The sequence below is a fragment of the Anas acuta genome, chromosome 8 (genome assembly GCF_963932015.1).
Source record: "Anas acuta chromosome 8, bAnaAcu1.1, whole genome shotgun sequence".
In the NCBI taxonomy this organism is placed as follows: domain Eukaryota; kingdom Metazoa; phylum Chordata; class Aves; order Anseriformes; family Anatidae; genus Anas; species Anas acuta.
The window spans coordinates 29,499,843-29,518,492 of NC_088986.1; the positions used below are offsets into that span (position 1 = coordinate 29,499,843).

Here is an 18,650-nt window from a genome sequence, read left to right on the forward strand (position 1 = left end):
AGAAATGTCATGCTTTCCACTTATTTCATGGAATTGTATTTTGGGGAGGGAAGTACCACCACAAACAATGTCTGTTGAATATTCCCAGATGCTGCTTTTTAATGCATGCAGGGACGTCATAGCAGGGCTCTCTGTCAGTTATTTGCTTCTCCCTTGTATCTAAGAGAAGCAGCTGGAGCACAAAGCCCTGGGGCAGCCGATCCTCGGTGTGCCCCCGCTGCTGGGGCAGGAAGGGGCGTACAGCTGTGTCTGTGCAGCTTTGTGCAGCAGCCGTGCCCGCCGTCTGCGAGCACGATTGCTCACTGTCACACAGGAGTGCTGGAAGTCATTCAGGGTGAGACTGTCTTGCATAGATGCAGAAGGGAGGCGGGAGCGATGCGGAGGAGCTCCTCCTGCTCCAGTTGCTCCATGCAGGGGCTGTGCAGTCAGTGTCAGTGCTGCCTTCCCGCTTGGTGGGCCCTCCTTGCTCACAGAAGCAAAAACCAAAGCTGGTGGGAGGGCAGGGATGCACAGCGGCCTTTGCACTGTTCCACCAGGCAAGGCATCACTACCCATTATGCTCACAGAAAGCAACGTGGCCACCTATTCTGGGGCAGTGCACATCCCCAGGGCTTGCTGAAAGGGCCCTCCTGTGCAGTGCCTGGGCACAGTCCTTTGCTCACTAGTGCCTAGCTGCTCAGGGTGAATTAATGTTAGTGTGACCTTGCTGACCAGCCAGAATACCGGTGCTTGGTATTCCAGTTTTGCAGAGGGAAAAAAACTGACCTTTAAAAATGCACATGCTTCTGTGGCATCGTGTCTGCTGTGGTGTGCATCCATTAATGTCCTCATCCTCACGGTGCCCCAGGAAGCTGGGAACTGCCAGAACTCACACTATATTCATAGGGAGTTGAAGTATGGGAAGGGCAAATTGATTTGCCTATGGAAATACAGGAAATCTGTAGCTCAGGTGGAATTTAAACACACATCTGCTGGCTTAGTCTCCCAGTCAGAGCGCTGTGTTTGCATTTTGTTCCAGAGCTTGCTTTCTGCTTCCAAAAAGATAGAAGGAGACCTCAGAATAGGAGAAATCTGTTTTCTTTTAAATCATCAGATACATGCATTCCTTTCTAATGAACAAGAAGTACATATGCTTAATGCTTTGCTGATATGTCTGACTAGAAATATGCTTTAGCATAAGGCGCTCCTCAAATATACACATATTTAGTTCATTGTGTTGATAATATGATTAATATGCCATGCATAGAGTTGTACCCAGTAGCAGGCAGATGAAGACAACTCGTGCATGATAGTATTAAATTATTCAGTACTTCATCTTCCTTACAGCTGAGAGAGAAAAGAAAATGTCCAGTATGTGTTACATTTTTTTCAAGTTACCTCACCATTTAGACCCTGACTTCTCTGGTTCTGAAACAGATTTTTGGGGTGAAGAATTTGCCTTTGTCACTTCTGTTTAGTGAACATAGGCAAAGGCTAGATGCCAGCATAGCTAGCTAGGCTGAACAGGTGGAGACATGTGGCTAGGGGGCTCAGGAGGGCAGGCTGTTTGCATGAGAGGTGAGCATACTCCCCTGAAGGATGGAGAGAGATCGGGTGTGTGGGTATGTCTCATCATCATTTCTGTGCTTGTGTAGGAGATTATAATCTCCAACATCATCCAGGATCTTTAGGGTACAGTCTTGTCTCTGTACACTTGGGAGTTGTTTGTGTTCCTAAATGGAAGGAGCTGATTTGTTACTGCAATAAATATTATAATATGTTGTCCTGGAGTGAAATTGTCAGGATATTTAACTCTTTGTTTCCCTCTTTAGGAATTTACGCATTTGGACTGTTTGCTACGGACATCTTTGTAAATGCTGGACAAGTAGTAACAGGGAATCTTGCACCACATTTTCTTGCACTTTGTAAACCCAACTATACAGCACTTGGATGTAAACAGTATACACAATTCATCAGTAGTGCACATGCCTGTACGGGAAACCCAGACCTTATCATGAAAGCCAGAAAGACATTCCCATCCAAAGAAGCAGCACTAAGCGTATATGCAGCTATGTATCTGGCTGTAAGTATATTGTGCTATTTAATGTCACTATAATTTTGAGAGTACATGTCTCAAACCATTGGTGGGGGGAGGAATGGAGGGAAAATAAGGCAACTGTTGACTTTTGGTTTTCTGTATGCAAACCTTCTGTGTGTTACTGTGAAGCCTTTGAGAATTTGATTCATTGACTTCATTCTGACAGTTACAGATGTAGTGGTCCTCTGAGCCTTGAAAGCTAAGGAAGTGTCTAGGGCAATGCAGAGGGAAGGTAAATTGTTCAGAATGGTTATTGGTGTGTAGGATAACCATGTTCTTGGTTTACTTTTTCCTTGTTTCCAGAAAATCTGGGGAAAGGCTGTGCTAGGTGGTAAAGAAAAAAGGTAGGGATTATCTGTGACTGGTAGTAGTCCCTTTCTGTGTTTTATCTGAGTACACATTAGTAGAATTGCACGTGGCTTTGGTGGGGTAAAGGAGAGGAGTGGGTACATGTAAGTGATCTCACAAGTTTTCTGGATCTGTGCATATCCATAGGTACCAGAATTGGTATTTATAGGTACATAAGTGCTCAGGCTCTTATACTGCATTTAAGCAGGCTACAAGGCAGTACAGCCTTTCTTCCCTCTCTCCTCTCTGACATGTGGAGTGATAAGCAGGGCTGGGACAAACTGCTGTTCACTGACTGGCATCAGAGCTGGTGCTGGGAGGCAGGTGAGAGGGCAGTAGTCATGAGTCTTGCTCAGGTAACTCAGTGCAATGTTCCCTGCCTTAGTCTGGCGCACATGTTGTTCCTTTCACAAGCAGAAGAGCATTTTCTTAGTTGACTGTTGCTAGGAAATTCCCTGTGGAAATCTTCCACCTGACCTGGGCTTGCAATTGCATTCCTTTATGGCCCACTGGGAGGACCCAAGGCTTCCCTCAGTGTCACTGGGGAGCAGGGCAGGTGTGTGCCTCGCTGGGCATAGCAGCAGTCATCCCTTCTGTGCCCGGAGTATTTCAAGAGGCTTCTGTGAGTGTGTATTACTTATGTGTATTACTTTTGAGCATGTATATTTAATAAACTGCCTTAATTCTTGATTGATCTGGAAGCTGATACTTGTCAGCTGATACTCGATACATGGCAAAGATCTCAAACCATCCACAGGCAGTGTGCCAATGCTGTTCTGCTGGATCTGGTTTTAGAGACAGTTGCTTAAAATCTGCAGCCCTAATAGCAACACTTATCTGAAGTTCCTTGTGGGCAATGCCACCTAGAGATGTGGATTATCAGTTAGTACAGGAGAAGTGTTATCTGCAAATAAGAGATGAGCAATTAAATTTTATTCTAACTTGAGGCAAGTGTAAGACTCCTAATAGTATTGTCTTTATTTGGGGAGATATCTGAGGCTTTGCTTCACTGAAACATACCTCTAAATTTGGTGCAAGCTATTTTAGAAAATATTCAGCTTTCTACATTTTAATTGCTCCTATTTTTCTCACCCATCTGTAAAGTTGGATTTCCACTGTTGCCATGAGTCACAGTAACTAAAGGAAACCAACTGTTCAGCTGCTGCAGAGCAGAAAAAAAAATAGTATAAATACATTTTTCTTTTAAAGTAGGCATTAATAAGGCCTAATACCTAGCATCATGGTTTTTGATATGAGCTACAGTACTTCAAGCAAATTTTACAGTGTCTCTGGTCAATATATGATTAACAACATCAAAAGTGGAAAACAATGTGATCTATTTAATGACTTCATAATCTTTCCGTAACTGTGGAAATGGATATATCCCATGTCACTAGTTTATCACTGCGATACATGACAGTGTCATCACTTAACCAAAGCACTGTGAACTGCTGACAGGATTTCTGAGCTCTTATGGGATGCCTGAAGAAATTAATTACTGTGATGTATCAGCTGAGTGCTAGCCTGAAGATTTAGGTCCTTGCTGCAATATTGTCAGTCTTTTAAAAAATAATAATAAAAAAAATCCAGTTGCATTTTTTGCAGCTAAAAATACTGTTTGTTACACACCAGGGAAAGAAATGCAATGTTCTAGTATCTGAGGTCATGTCCTTACACTGTCATGATGTTTATTGGGAAAGTTGGCCCTGAATAACAACTTTCTCATCATTATTCACTGGAGAGGAATATTTAAACAGTAGCCTAGTCTTTGTATGAGCTGTGGTACAAAAGTTATTGAGAGCACGGACATAAAGACCTCCATATACTACTCAGCTAGTAGCATGAGCATATCCTTTCTGATACAAAATGTGCTTTCTTTTTGGTTAACAGAAATATCTGGGGGAGAGGGAGGGATTGTTTCAGAATCTTCCCCGGACATTTCAGCCAGCTGTGCACAAAATGAAACCAGCTCAAAGACATAAGCAGGCAACAAGCTGATCCAGCGTCCTTGCTTTCTGAAGTGGTGACGTAAACAGCCAGGCTTCACTGAGCAGTCATATTTCAATGATCAGCCCATTTGAAATCAAAACCTATGCTTTATCTAATAATTCCCTGGTCTTGTTCCATGTAAGTGCAGCCATGTCCTTACCACCTAGCATCTGTGCATATTGTCTTGTTAACAATAGCTTTTTTTCATCTAAGTTCTTGAGTTTTCCTTTTTCCACCCCTCCCCTCTTTTGTGAGTGGGTGGCTGCTATGGTAACTTTGAATTCCCCTCCTACTGAAAGTACAGGCTTTTGCAAACAATTGTACTGCTAATATTTAGGCCTCTCTGTAGTGTTTGTCTCCACTGCTTTCTCTCAGGACCTATCGAGACTCAGCAGCTGAAACATTGAATGGCAGCACTATGGTTAGATGCTTTCTCTACCCTGCTCAAAATGCAGATGATTTCAAGGTTCCATTGCTTACCTTCTTCAGAGTTTTAGGTTTATTTATCCCTAGTGTACCAAAATCTTCATAATAAACTACCATAAATTATTCCAAAATCTCTACCTTAGCTGGCTGGATATTTTCTTAGCTGTCTGCTCAACTCATCTTAGATCTCATGTGCGTGTGTGCATGTGTGTGCTGAAGTTTGGATAATAAGTTGACTGCATCAGCATTCACTTCTTATCAGCATTGCAATTCACCCTTTCTCAGCTGAACAACATCTGCTGACATAGGTATTGAGGCAAACGTTGTGGGTTTATTAAATAGAATATAATTGTATGAGACACATTTTAATATGCATAAGCTGACACAGCCTGGATGATTAGAGATATATTTTGAAGCAGCCCTTATGCACATACTTTTTTTTTTTTTTTTTTCTCCACAACTGACACAAAAATGAGAAGTCATGAGTCTTTTTTTGGTAGGATTTTAAAGTGGTCTGTGAAGATGTAGTCAATCTATTCCCATGGATTTAAATATGAGACTATGACTAACAGTTGTCCTTTGTTGCTGCAAACCTAGGGGATGGATCATTGCTGGCTGTAGTTTGAAAAAAAATTTTGTTTAATTCTACAAAATGTTGCTTTTTCTTACTGCGTTGGATGAGCAGTAGGCAACTAACCTATCCAAAGCATGATTTTTGAACTTGATGCTATCAGATTAATTTCAGACCTGTTTTGGATTTGTAATGATAGAGGAGCAGATGTAATGGTAGAGGTTTAATGTTTTTATAATAAACATAGCCCTTAGGTCCATGGGCTGCTTTTGTTGCTCTGTACTGTGAACCCCTGGCCACAACTACAGCCTCAGGCAGGGCTAGCAGATGAAGCTGACAAATAATTCTTTCCCATCTGCAGAGCTTTTGTTGGGACCTTGATCTTCTGTTCTTCAAGGTTCTTGCTTCTGGACGTTGCTGTATCATCCCTGTTGTTTAATGTGTTTATGTCACTGGGAAAAGACAATGCCGTCTGGGTTACAGTGCTGGCAACGTGATGATGACACTGCCCAGTGTTGCTCCTTGATCCAGTCTTTAGGTGCAGGTCTCTGCTTGTCTCTGAAGATCTTTTTCTTGAAGTGCCCATTTGGGTCCCATTCAGTGGGTAGCTGACAGGGGCATGATGGGCCTCAGATAGGCTTTAAGGGACTATTGAGTTGCAACAGAATCTTGGAGTCTGGTTTGTTGCCTTTTTAATTTTAATTTTATTTTTTTGAGAAGTTGAAGGATTAAAGGATTTTGGAAGCTTTTCAGGGACAGTGTTAGGAAAGTGAGATTTCTTTTTGGTATATGGCTCAGTGAGTAAAAGTATCCGCTGACACTGATTGTACAGCTCTTCATATATTGGATGCTTCAGACTGGATAGCAAAGTAACGTTACAATTTGGTTTGGGGATTTATCTAAAGACCTCTGGAGATTTCTTCTCAGTCAGTTCTTCATTACAATTCAGTCACTCAAGATAATGACCTCTGTAGACTGAACTAGTTCTAGTTAATATTTGGGTGTATCTTACTGTCTTGATAAGTTGAAGAGTATCTCTTCTCTTCCAGTTGCTTAAAATTACAACTGTGCGGAATTCTTAGTGGGACACTTCATAGTAAGTTCCAGAATTCCTAGAACTTTCTTTTCCTTTTGCCAACCCAGGCCTCTGACTTTGAAACCCAAGTTTCGCCAAGGGTCTTCAATAATTGCTGCAACGCATATCAAGAAAACTGGAGAAGTCTTCAAAAGAATTAAAATTTAAAAAAATCTTCAGTGGGCAGTTTGGGTTTCAGTGAGGCCCAGATGATTTTAAGGATAGGACTGTGGTGGTTTGCTCTGGTTTGACCCAGTAATTCCTTCCAATCAAGGAAGCTGGAGAGATTTTATATTACCAGGCAGGATTCAAACTAAGCATTGAACTTGGTTGCAAACTACATCCTAGCCCACTACTTTTCCATGTTTTTGATCTCTTACTATCTCTTTTCTTGTAGCTGTTACAAATGTTGAAAACTGTGCATTCCTCAGGTGGAAGATCTATAACTTATATTACTTGCAGGAGTCTTTTTTTTGTGTGCTAGTACACTATAAGAGCAAAACAAAACATGGTCATGTTTATTTGGAGTGCTGCCTGGGACAGGTGCCTGTACAGTGATTCCTCCCATTTCTGCTTGTTGCTTCATGAGTCATTTTCCTCTGCCCACTAACAGCCTGGTTTGTCCCTTTGTCAGTACCCCCTGACCATCTGCTTCAAGGGGAACCAAAACAGCAAGCATGGAGGGCATCTGCCTCCCCACTTTCTGGGACTCAGTCTGATTGATCAGACAGGAAAATTAACCCTCCTCCTGGCTGGTGTGCCCAACCTGACCACTAGCTCCACTCTAACTAAAATGGAAGTCTGGGACCTTGCTACGTTTTTGTCTGTGTATGGAGCTTTTCTTCCAGAATCCAGAAGAAGAAAGCTACTTAATTACATTTTATTTTTAATGGGAATCAGATCTTTGACTGAGTTGACTGATTAGTCAATTAGTTCTAGAGCTGCTAGAGGAAAAGATTAGAAATGTACGTCTGTGAGTCCTGACTTGCAGGATTCAGTGTTTCCTATACAGAGCTTTGAAAACGTGTAGGCTTGTCAATGTCATATTCCAGTAAGAGAAGTTTGCCCTCTTTCTCTTGATTAATTGAATACTGTCCGTAATATCTTGGAGGCTCACCTTTAAGAAAAGATAAAAATGGTACCCGTGCTGGCAGATCCCTCTGGTTATTGTGAATAATGGACTGAGTATGGCAATCTTGCCTGTGCGCATAGGAGGGGACAAAGCAAATGGGGTCTTTGTTAGTCGCATGAGGCACAACACAAGGCTGCAGTTGTTTCTGCTTGCCGAGTGCTTTGTCTGAGTAAAGATTTGAAGGACATGCTTATTGTAAAAAGAGTTACTGAGAATTTTCTGCAGATCACTCTTCAGTTAAACATTTCTAATACAAAGCTGAAGTTTGACTGAAGTACTGAAGAATCAGCTATTTACATTGTGTTTTGACTTCATAAAAATTGAGATCATCTGCTTGGATGATGACCAGGTGTTATAGAAATGAAATACATCACCAAGATCTACCTTAAACAAATTACACCTTTTTGGTTTGAGCTGATTTTTCCTTCTCAGTAGTCATTTTGAGTGTTTTCCCAAAAATAGAATTAAATGCAGGATGGCTTCCTGCTGACTTCCTGTGTCAACTTCACCCAAGCTATATATGAAATATGGTATCATTCCTGGGCATTCAGAATACTAGACTATTTTCTCAAGCACCAGATGTTCTAACACACAGTGTTAATGTTACCCAACAGTGGCAGTATCCACAAGTACAGCGAGACTCGCTCAAAGAGAGGGTTGCTGGGTGACTCAGCATGCACTGTCCTGTAGCTTGAAGAAAAGTTGCTGGGGCTAAAGAGCTGGAAATGAAAGCTGCAGTTATCTTGTCAGCATTTCACGTGGTAAGAGCAACTCACTAAAGAAGAGAGTTTGGAGAAAAAAAAGAAAAAAAGACCTAAGATAAAAGGCTAGTCAGCAAACAGAGAAACACTATTTCTTAAATGGAAGGAGAAAGGATTACTGTGGGTTGGAAGTACAACCCTAAACTTTCTTTTTCAAAACTTTGCACTGTTTGCACTAGTTGAAAGCATGCTATTAGTCTGCTGTTTGTCACATAAGGTATGTTGATGATGTAATGTGTGTGTTGAAGTACTCTGCTGTGATTTTAAGCTGCCTGCTTATGTTAGTTGTTTTTTTCCCCCCCTATGCCTTGATTATTTCTCTAGTGTTTTGAACAAAATGACTGGCAGATGTTCTTATCAGGCAAGCTCTGACCACTCCTTCCTTCCTGGAAGTTAAATTACCCTAACTGTAACCACACTTTCTGATATTTTTCTTGACTGGAATATTGCAGCAGTGCCTAACTTGTTAGTGAGCCAATTCAGATGAAATTTCAGATGGTGAGAAACAAGCCAAAGGGCCGCCCATTTGTTAGCTAGAAAGGTACCAGTTTGTTAATGCAGATTCATCTGTTTCCCTTTGCAATTCAAAGTATTGACATTACACAGTTTGAGTTTCTAGTGAAACCCCACAAAGAAACTTCTATTCTTCAGTCCTAAAACTATAGCGTTTTGTCTAAATGTGAAGGATTTAGGGATTTCGGTGGTTTAGCTGCAGAAGGATCTTCTACAGAAAGTAAGGTACTTTTTTCCCTCTCAAAATCCTATTCAGCTGAAGTATTACTTTTCAGGGTGAAACTTTCAAGCAGCCTTAATGCCAAGATTAAGTATAAACAGGAGAATTGAAATTCATTTCTCCCATTGGGCCATCAGAATTTGAGAAGCACTGGCTTAAACCCTGTAGTCCTTAATGCACCTGCTCTTCGGGCAGAAGAGCTGGTCTACTACCACACACTGCTTTTAATTCAGTTGTACTGCACAGGGACAGTTAGACGGCGAACAGAACTAGGCATTTCAATTTCTTGGAGTTTGTATAAAAGTTTCTGTATTTAGGTTGGTTTATGTGGGAAATTAGTACTAAACATCTTCAGTCTGTGTCTGTGAGGTATGGGATTGTATCCATCCAGCACTGGTTGAAACTATTACGTTTTGTTTATATAAGTAGATGCTGATATCTAGTTCAATTTTCATTGGTTTTTGACAATGATCTTGGAGGTCTCTTCCAACCTAGATGATTCTGTGATTCTGTGAAGTCTCTAGTTAATAACATGGAGAAGCCATGTATGAGGAAGAAAGGCATTTTCTAGTAAAAAACAGACCTTGATGTAGCACCTTTCAAGAGAAGATCTCTTGCTAAATAAAAACACAGCTAAATAAAAATACAGCTAAATAAAAACATCATACGATGGGTGAGCAATTGGCTTACGGGCAGGGCCCAAAGGGTTATGGTAAATGGGGCTGCGTCAGGCTGGCGGGCGGTCACCAGTGGGGTCCCTCAAGGCTCCATTTTAGGGCCAGTACTTTTCAATATTTTTATAAACGATCTGGATGTAGGAATAGAAGGCATTTTGAGCAAGTTTGCTGATGACACCAAACTTGGAGGAGTTGTGGACTCGAATGAGGGTGGAAAGGCCTTGCAGAGGGATCTGGATAGGTTGGAGAGCTGGGCGATCGCCAACCGCATGAAGTTCAATAAGAGCAAGTGCCGGGTCCTGCACCTGGGACGGGGAAACCCTGGCTGCACGTACAGACTGGGCGATGAGACGCTGGAGAGCAGCCTAGAAGAGAGGGATCTGGGGGTCGTGGTAGACAACAAGTTGAATATGAGCCGGCAGTGTGCCCTGGCAGCCAGGAGGGCCAACCGTGTCCTGGGGTGCATCAAGCACGGCATCGCTAGTAGGTCGAGGGAGGTGATTGTCCCGCTCTACTCTGCGCTGGTGCGGCCTCACCTCGAGTACTGTGTGCAGTTCTGGGCACCACAGTATAAAAAGGACATGAAACTGTTGGAGAGTGTCCAGAGGAGGGCTACGAAGATGGTGAAAGGCCTGGAGGGGAAGACGTATGAGGAACGGCTGAGGGCACTGGGCCTGTTCAGCCTGGAGAAGAGGAGGCTGAGGGGAGACCTCATCGCAGTCTACAACTTCCTCGTAAGGGGGTGTCGAGAGGCAGGAGACCTTTTCTCCATTAACACCAGCGACAGGACCCGCGGGAACGGGGTTAAGCTGAGGCAGGGGAAGTTTAGGCTTGACATCAGGAGGGGGTTGTTCACAGAGAGGGTGGTTGCACACTGGAACAGGCTCCCCAAGGAAGTGGTCACTGCTCCGAGCCTGACTGAATTTAAGAAGAGATTGGACTGTGCACTTAGTCACATGGTCTGAACTTTTGGGTAGACCTGTGCGGTGTCAAGAGTTGGACTTGATGATCCTTAAGGGTCCCTTCCAACTCAGGATATTCTATGATTCTATGATTCTATGCTATTATTGCTAACACTGGGATATGAAAAGTCAGTCTCTCTCTCTACTTCTCTGCATAAATAAATGCATAAATTGAGAATGATAGGATAGAATTGTCTAATTATTGTGTTCTTTTGGGGGTTTTCCAGGTTCACATAAGACATAAAATTACTGTGGTCTAACTCTTATTCTGTAAGAAGAGTTTCCTCTGAGAAAAGGGTGTGAAGACTTTATCTTGTGTAACACTTTTACTTTCTTGGTTCTTTATACCCTCCCACTCCCCAAGTTTCAGAGATTCTCTTCACCAGTTAGTAGAATATATTGTCAATCAGTCTTCAACTTTCTTCCTTTCTACTTTTCAGATGTATATCACCAGCACAGTAAAAGCCAGAGGAACAAGGCTTGCAAAACCTGTTCTGTGTTTGGGCTTAATGTGCTTAGCTTTCCTTACTGGAATCAACAGAGTAGCAGAGTATCGAAATCACTGGTCAGATGTAATAGCAGGATTTGTAATTGGAATATCTATAGCAGTGTTTTTGGTAAGTGTATATTTGTGTCACTTCTGTTGGAAAAATATCAGTATATTGGTTTGTATCTCCTAGCAAGTATTAGTAAACTTGACTTTTCAGACAAAGAGGTGATTCTATTTTTTAAATTATCAGTTTCCTTAGATATATTTACATACATTCAGAAATATCAAATAAATGGGTTGATCAAATTATCTGTTTTGACTTTCAGGTAAAACAGACTAATGAGTTTCAACCAATGATTTTTGCATCAAGCCCTGCTTTAAGCAAGTACATATCCCACAGAATAACATTTATTCATAATTTAATTTATAAAACATTAAATGCAGTATAATGATAACTACACTGAATAAGTTGTAATTGATACCTACACTGAATTAGTTCATAATTTTCTGGCTTTAAAGTAATCTTCATGCTCCCTTTGATTTTTTTTTTTTTCCATACTAATTCAGGCTTAAATTGAAATTCTAAGTTATTCTCAATCAAAAATTCTTGTTTAGCTTCTTCCTTTTCTGGAGCTGTGTTGCAACACCAGATCTTTAGTCACAGGCCAGTGTCAGTCAGAGAGCTGCCATTAATCTATTTATCACCTTCACCAATAACTTCAGTGCAAGACTATAGAATGGAATAGTCACTCCTGCTTATTGCCTGCAAGTTTGTCTGTCTGACAGCTTGTATTAGTACTAAATATAACTTTGAAATATAACTGATTTTTTTTTTCCGATTAAATTTCTTTTGATATTGATTCTGGAATCTCAAGATCTTGATCTCAAGATCTTGGATCTCAAAATTGGCCTTGGCTGTGAACTCACACAGGAATGGCTGAGGTAGGCATTTTCACTCATCTGATACATGTGAGGGCAGCTTTAGGTCTTCTCTAAAATATACTTTCTGGCACTTCCAGTTGTTTCCTTCAACACAAGTTATCCTGGAGCTGTATTTGTTTTTGCATTTTTAAGTTTTTGTGTTGTGTTTGTGCCCCTAAAGGTATAAAATAGAGCACAAAAGAAATCTGTCTAGCACATTTTCTTATCTTTTGTGCTGTATTGCATAAATTCATTTAAGTAATATGACATCAAATTTAGTTGTGTTTTGAAGATAATATAGTTGGCAAGCATTGTCTCGGCTGAGTGTCTGAATTAGTAGAAACCTGAACAAATTGCTTTATGCCACATTACTAAATGCCTGTGAGTGTCACTACTACGCTGTTGGAATGGAGTTTAGATCAAACCTTTTGGTGATCCTTGCCTTTTTATCCTCCCTTTCTCACTCTCCATTTGAGAAATTCTTTGCTGGTCAAAAGAGTTCTGTACCATTCTTTGATGGTGCAGGCCCTTCAAAGGCATGTACATGTAAGGTTATTACCATATTCTGCTGCACGTGCTCTGGATGTTCATTCATTCATACAAATTGCTAATAAATAGTATTATATTATTTAGCTTCAGTAATGTATTTGCTTTAAGAGGGCTTTTTGGTTCTGTGATGATGCATGTATCAAAAAAAATAATTTACTCTTAATCTTTTGTTATGAAATATTAATTAAGAATTTTCTGTAAAACATGAACTTCATATTTCAGTGTTTCTACTGTAAGCTGTGACTAAAGCTAGTGTCAGTTCTGCCTAATTATGGATGTCATGATCAAAGCTGAAAAAATGAATTGTTCCTTAGCTATTCTGTTTACCTTCTAATCCCTTCTAGGTTGTTTGTGTGGTAAATAACTTCAGAGGACGTCAGCCAGAACATGAACATTCTCATATGGATAATCTGGCCCAGATGCCCATGATCAGCATACCCCGAGTAGAAAGCCCGTTAGAAAAGGTAATGTCTGACTTTTTTTTAAAAAAAGTGACTGAAAAATATGATTTTAGGTAAGAACATACAGGCAATACTCTCCTGGGTAGGCCAAGATGTTTTGCATGAGTAAGTACTGTGCTGTTTTTAAAAGTTATTTTAGTTTCTTGTAATAAAAATTTCTGGTTTTCCAAAGATGATGTTGTACTATGGAAATGTTAGGTAAGGCTATATGTGAATAATTCTTTGAGCAAACAAGCCCTGAAATAGCATAATCAAATAAAGAAAATATTTTTGGTATTTTTACTAGAAGGAAAGTTAGAGTTACTAATGCAAATTTTTAACACAGTTCTACTTTCTAATGACTCTATCTGTCATTAAAATCTCTTTTTTTATGCCAATGTTTCAAGATAGTAAACAATTCTACTGTTTAGGGCACCAAAATTATGTTTCTACGGCATTCTTGCAAACCCATGTTACCACTGATAATTTTTCATATTAAAGCAAGAAGAAATATTTTAACCACTTCCCAGCCTGGGTTAGTCACTTGAAAATGGTAGAAATTGTCCTTTAATAAGAATTGCTGCTAGCCCTGGGTTTGTTATTTATTTCCTTGAAGGGAAAGATTTCTTATCAGAATAATTGAACATGCCTTTTTGAACCAAATGTGTCTAAGCTACTTCTGCTGATATTTTGTCATAAGGAGGTCACAGTATCATTTGATTGAACAAGCATTTAGATGATGAATGTGTATCTTCAAAATAGTCCCTTCAGTAAGCTCCCTGTAAAATGTCAAAACAAAACAAGCTGTCAGTTGGCCTAGGACATACCATATTAATAAGCGTGTCTTATTTATGTGCTAGGCTCTCCTACAATAAAAAAAAATAAAATAATAAAAAATTATACAGCTCAAAAGCCATCACAGATCATAAATGTGTATCCTGTGCAGATTCTACTTATCAGAGCAGTAGTTTGTCTGCTGAATTTTTTATTTTTATATTTTCTGGGGATAAAGACCTCATGTTATTTTTGTGTTTCTAGTTGATTTAACACCCTCTTATCCATGACAAACAATGTTATTTTTATAATACTTGGCCTAGGCAAGACTGAGATGATGTGGGGAAAGCTATGGGAAGGGTGGCTGCAGGAATTGCCCTGCTTGAGGATGACTTGGTGAGATCTCAGTGTATGGCTTCATCTTTCTCTCTGTTGCAAAGCATTTCTTCCTTCAGATGAGATGGGAGGATGACTATGTAGAGAGTTTGTGTTAGGAAATGCTTTCTTCTGTTTCCACCCTCAGAAAGTTTTGAATTGGAATTAGCAAGTAGTCGATGAGAAATCTTTTTTTTTTTTTTTTTTTCCAAGTGCTGCAGGTGGTGAGGTGTGGTTTGTTTGTTTCTTTTGTTTTTGTTTAAATGCTTAGTCTCAAGTTTTGGATACAACCCAGGCCCTATTAAATGAAAGTCACTAGGAGTAATACATGAAACTAGGGTCTAAACTGAGCCATCTTAATTAACTACCATCATTGGAAGAATTATTAATATAGTTTTTACTTTTTAACTATTGTCTTGTTTTACGTTCTTCATTCTCCTCTAGAAAGATTGGTGCTAGATTATTTGTGTGATACTCATATTTTGCCATGTGCAAATTAGTTTTCACTATATTTCAGTTAGGGCTGTTTTAATTCCACATTCTGAGTGTGTATACATTCATATTTGGCATATTTTAGATTTTTTTCTTTATTGTCAGTCTGCAAGCTTCTGTGGCAGTATTAAAACCAGCTTACTATCATAAATTAGCTGTTAAGAATAACAGAACCTGGCTGACTAAAGTTATTGTGGGCTCAAGGAGAGCTGGGATGAAGCAATGCAGCTCTGTTACTGGTATTTAAAAATGATAATCATACGGGCATTTGGGAATAAGCAATTTAACGATGGTGTCCTAAAGAATTACTTCATTAGAAATCTGTACCAGATGGGACCTCTCTCATTGCAATTGTTTTAAATTCACCAACAAATGAATAAGCACATGGTACGTGGCATAATACACAGACCTGGAAATACTTTGTTTTTCTGTTTCCAGATCTGCTACTTGTCTGTTGCAGTGTTTTGTTTTCTTTCCTGCTGGAAAACCAATGTGCTTGGCATGCTCTCTGTGCTGCCACTGTCTGAGCTCTGGTGGGGGTCAGGAGCCACATATGAAGTGCTCTTTAAGCAGGAATATGTGTACTTGAAATATTCTGAACTGGGATTCTGCTGGTTAAGGGTAGATCACTGTTTGCATGACACTTCTGTTTAATTGTGGTGCATGCAGATGATGAAGCTGTTCTGCATGGGTACCCACTTCTTATGCACTCAAATAAAACATAGTTGCAGAGAGTCTCCTTGAAGAATCCTTGCCAGAGCTGGCTCAGCAGCGCAGACTTATTGCTTTCACCTTAACTACATTCATCCATGGAATTAATGAAAAGATTGAAAGCCAAGAAACCTCATCACTCACCCATCTGCTCTTTTTTCTCTTCTGTCTCTGACCTTCATCTCTTGTGCAGTAACTTGAGTTTGTAAGCAGGCCCTCTGCTACAGAGGGGAGGCCCTATTCCCACCACAGCCAAGGTTAGAGACACTTGTTTTTCTGTTATAAGGGTTCCTGGGAAGTAGGGATGTTCTGGGTGGCACCCAGAAGAGTTTAAAATCCACCATCATCCAGTGCAGGCACAAATTTTCCCTATTTCAGGGGAGACTGACACCTTATTGTTTCATGCCAAAGTCACCTGAAATTGTCTAGGGCTTACAGAAGGCTGGTACATGTCTTGTAGTAGCTGCTGAGCATGCTAGACTTTTTCTTAGAGGTATTCTACCTTTGAAAAAATCAAATACAAAGGAAATAGGGAGCATTTTAGGATGAATTGAGGCAGTAGATAAAATTCTGATGGTAAGAAGAAAAGAAAAAAAAGTGCTGGGTTAGGATAGGCGTTATAATTCATCTCCTATGGCATGAGATCACTGTCTGATCAACAGTGCTCTCTGCATCTGTTCGATATTATTTATTTGCACAGTGCTCTGTTCAACTGCTGAGCTGAATTTATCCCCAAAGCCTCTGCTTGGCATCCCTTCGTAGTGTTACTTCTGTCAACAATGCCTAAATCACATCCCCAGACACAACCACTGCTCTTTTTTACCGTGAGATAGCTTGTACTCTACCCATGTGAGATTGCTTCTACTCCACCCATGGGACTGACTCTCTAGCAGACTGTGAACAAGAAACAGGTAGTTTACAGTCTTTCTACCTTTACAGATGGGCCAGCGGTGGTGGTGGTGGTTGTTTTTTGAGACACAGTCACTTTCAAGTTTTAGTGATGATAAGTAGTTGGAATTCCTCTCACAATATACGACATTCTCACATTCTTGTTGCCTATCATACCAATTACTAGTGATTGTCAGGGCCAATTGTCTCAAAAGTCTTATAGAGTTTGGCACCGTAATTCTTGTTATACTGTGTATGTGCCAAAGGTTATGGTGGAGATGAAACATTTTAATTGCAGTAAGTAGATATTGTCCTGGATCCCTCTTAAATTAGACTTTAAAAACTGTAGAAGCTTTTTTCCTTCTATAATGCGTTTTCTGTTTACTTCAACTTGATTGTTCATGCGATACAGAGGTTTTAAGCATTTTGGTACTAAGGGATCTGTCACTGGTGTGTGTGCTTGGGTACGCGCAGTGTGGCAGGGCAGTCTGAGCTGGTCCCTGGGGCTCTCTAGTGAGACCGATGGCTCATCACTGAACTCACAGGCTAAATGCAAAACATGAGCACGTTTTAGGTCATTGTGCTGTGATAGAATGGGAGAGAGGGCTTGTGTCTATTTTTATTGCTTCAAAATATTTTAGTTGAGAAATATCCAAATACTGCTGTGCTTTGTGTCCACAAGTGTACGTAGGTATCCCTACAGGCAGTGTTTTAATTCATGCATGTGTGATTTCAGGACAGCTTGACAACAGCTCATGTGCTTACATTAGCCTATGGGCAGGTTTTCAAATTTCTGTTGTCATAGTGGTTCTCTTGATAATACGTTATGTTAAAGGAGACACAGTAAAACACTGTTTCACACACAGAAACACAAACCCAGAAGAGGAAGCTGAGCAATTTTGTTCCAATCTTAAAAATTTGAGTAGGACATGAACACAAGTCTTTCTGCTTTGATCTGGTTGTAGGGAATCGTAAAAGAATTCTTTATTTGAATGCAAACTGTGATCACAACATCTAACTTTCAAATAAAATATTTAAACGTAGGAAACGGAACAATATATTCAGTGTGACCTCCTCAAATATACATGTTGTAGGTGTTAAAGAATCAAGGTATTAGTAACAACCAAGAAGATCCTTTGCAACAAAACTCCTTCAAAGCACGCATCATTAGGTTCCTCTCCTGGATATCAGGAATGGACCATTTTGACCATCTTCACATAAGGCAATAAACGTGTGCAAGAGTGCACTGTGTGTTTGTGTATGGAATGAAAACAACGTGTGATGGCAGCGTTCTGTGCAGGTCTGCAATGTTTTAGATGGGGAATTTCACTTAAACTCATTCTTCTCTCTAAAAATGTGGCTTGTCCAGTAAAAGCATAAAATAAGCTTTACTGACCAGGAGAATTTTATGGTAACTAAAATATAGTTATTACTGTTTTTGCCAGAACTACTACAGTGCTGTTTTTCTATTAACAAACCCTACTGTGTGAAGAACTACAAACAATTTTTCACATTCCTGATTTCAAAAATAGAAGAATCGTTAAGATGATGACTATTTATGATTATTTATAATTGTATCAATGAGAATAGAACAGAATTTTCAGGTTAAAAATGTTAAATATAATGAAAACTGCAAATCAGAAAGAAACTTGGTAAGTATGGACTTCTTCAATTATTTAACATTACCCAGATATGGATAATTTCCCCCAGGAACCTGCACTCAAGGCTTAGCCTTTTAGCCTTTCATTTTTCTGTTAGTGGTGTGAGAGCATGGTTATGAAGCATGCTTTGTTTGCGGTGCTGACACCAAGTTGATGCTGTCAATTTAAAATGAATAATACAAAATCTGGTGTGCCTGTCTGTGAAACTGCTGCTTGTGAGCAGCCCCTCAGCATGCTCTAATTCTTTTGAGTGCTGTAGGTGAAATCATTTCCCTTGAAACTGGAGAAGCTGAGGTCTTTCGCGTGTGTTTTTGTTTGTTTTTGTTTTTTTTTTTTTTTTGCTTGTCTCTTGCATTTGTGGAAATCTTTGGCTTACAGTGATTAGTATCTCACAGTGAACTCTGTCACAGTGCATCTGAGCAGAAGATGAATGCTGGTTTGTTTGTTTGCTTTCCTGTGAACTGTCTCAGCAAAGCTTATTTGTAGTTTTGCATGAGAAGGTAACATATGAAAAAGCGTGAATACATAGTTCCATGAATCAATATCAGTGATTCTTGCCATTAGAAAGTCATTAATTTTGACCTAGTTATGTATCATC

The 18,650-nt window shown here is 40.0% G+C and overlaps 1 protein-coding gene across 7 annotated transcripts in view; it reads left to right on the plus strand.

The window, feature by feature from the left end:
• Nucleotides 1–18,650, plus strand: part of PLPPR5 (phospholipid phosphatase related 5) — a 257,024-nt gene that overhangs the window by 189,240 nt on the left and 49,134 nt on the right. For all 7 annotated transcript variants that reach the window (XM_068690249.1, XM_068690246.1, XM_068690250.1 and 4 more), the window contains 3 exons: nt 1,812–2,062; nt 11,192–11,368; nt 13,056–13,175. In XM_068690249.1, coding sequence (XP_068546350.1) covers nt 1,812–2,062; nt 11,192–11,368; nt 13,056–13,175 — 548 coding nt within the window. The remainder of the gene's footprint in view (nt 1–1,811; nt 2,063–11,191; nt 11,369–13,055; nt 13,176–18,650) is intronic.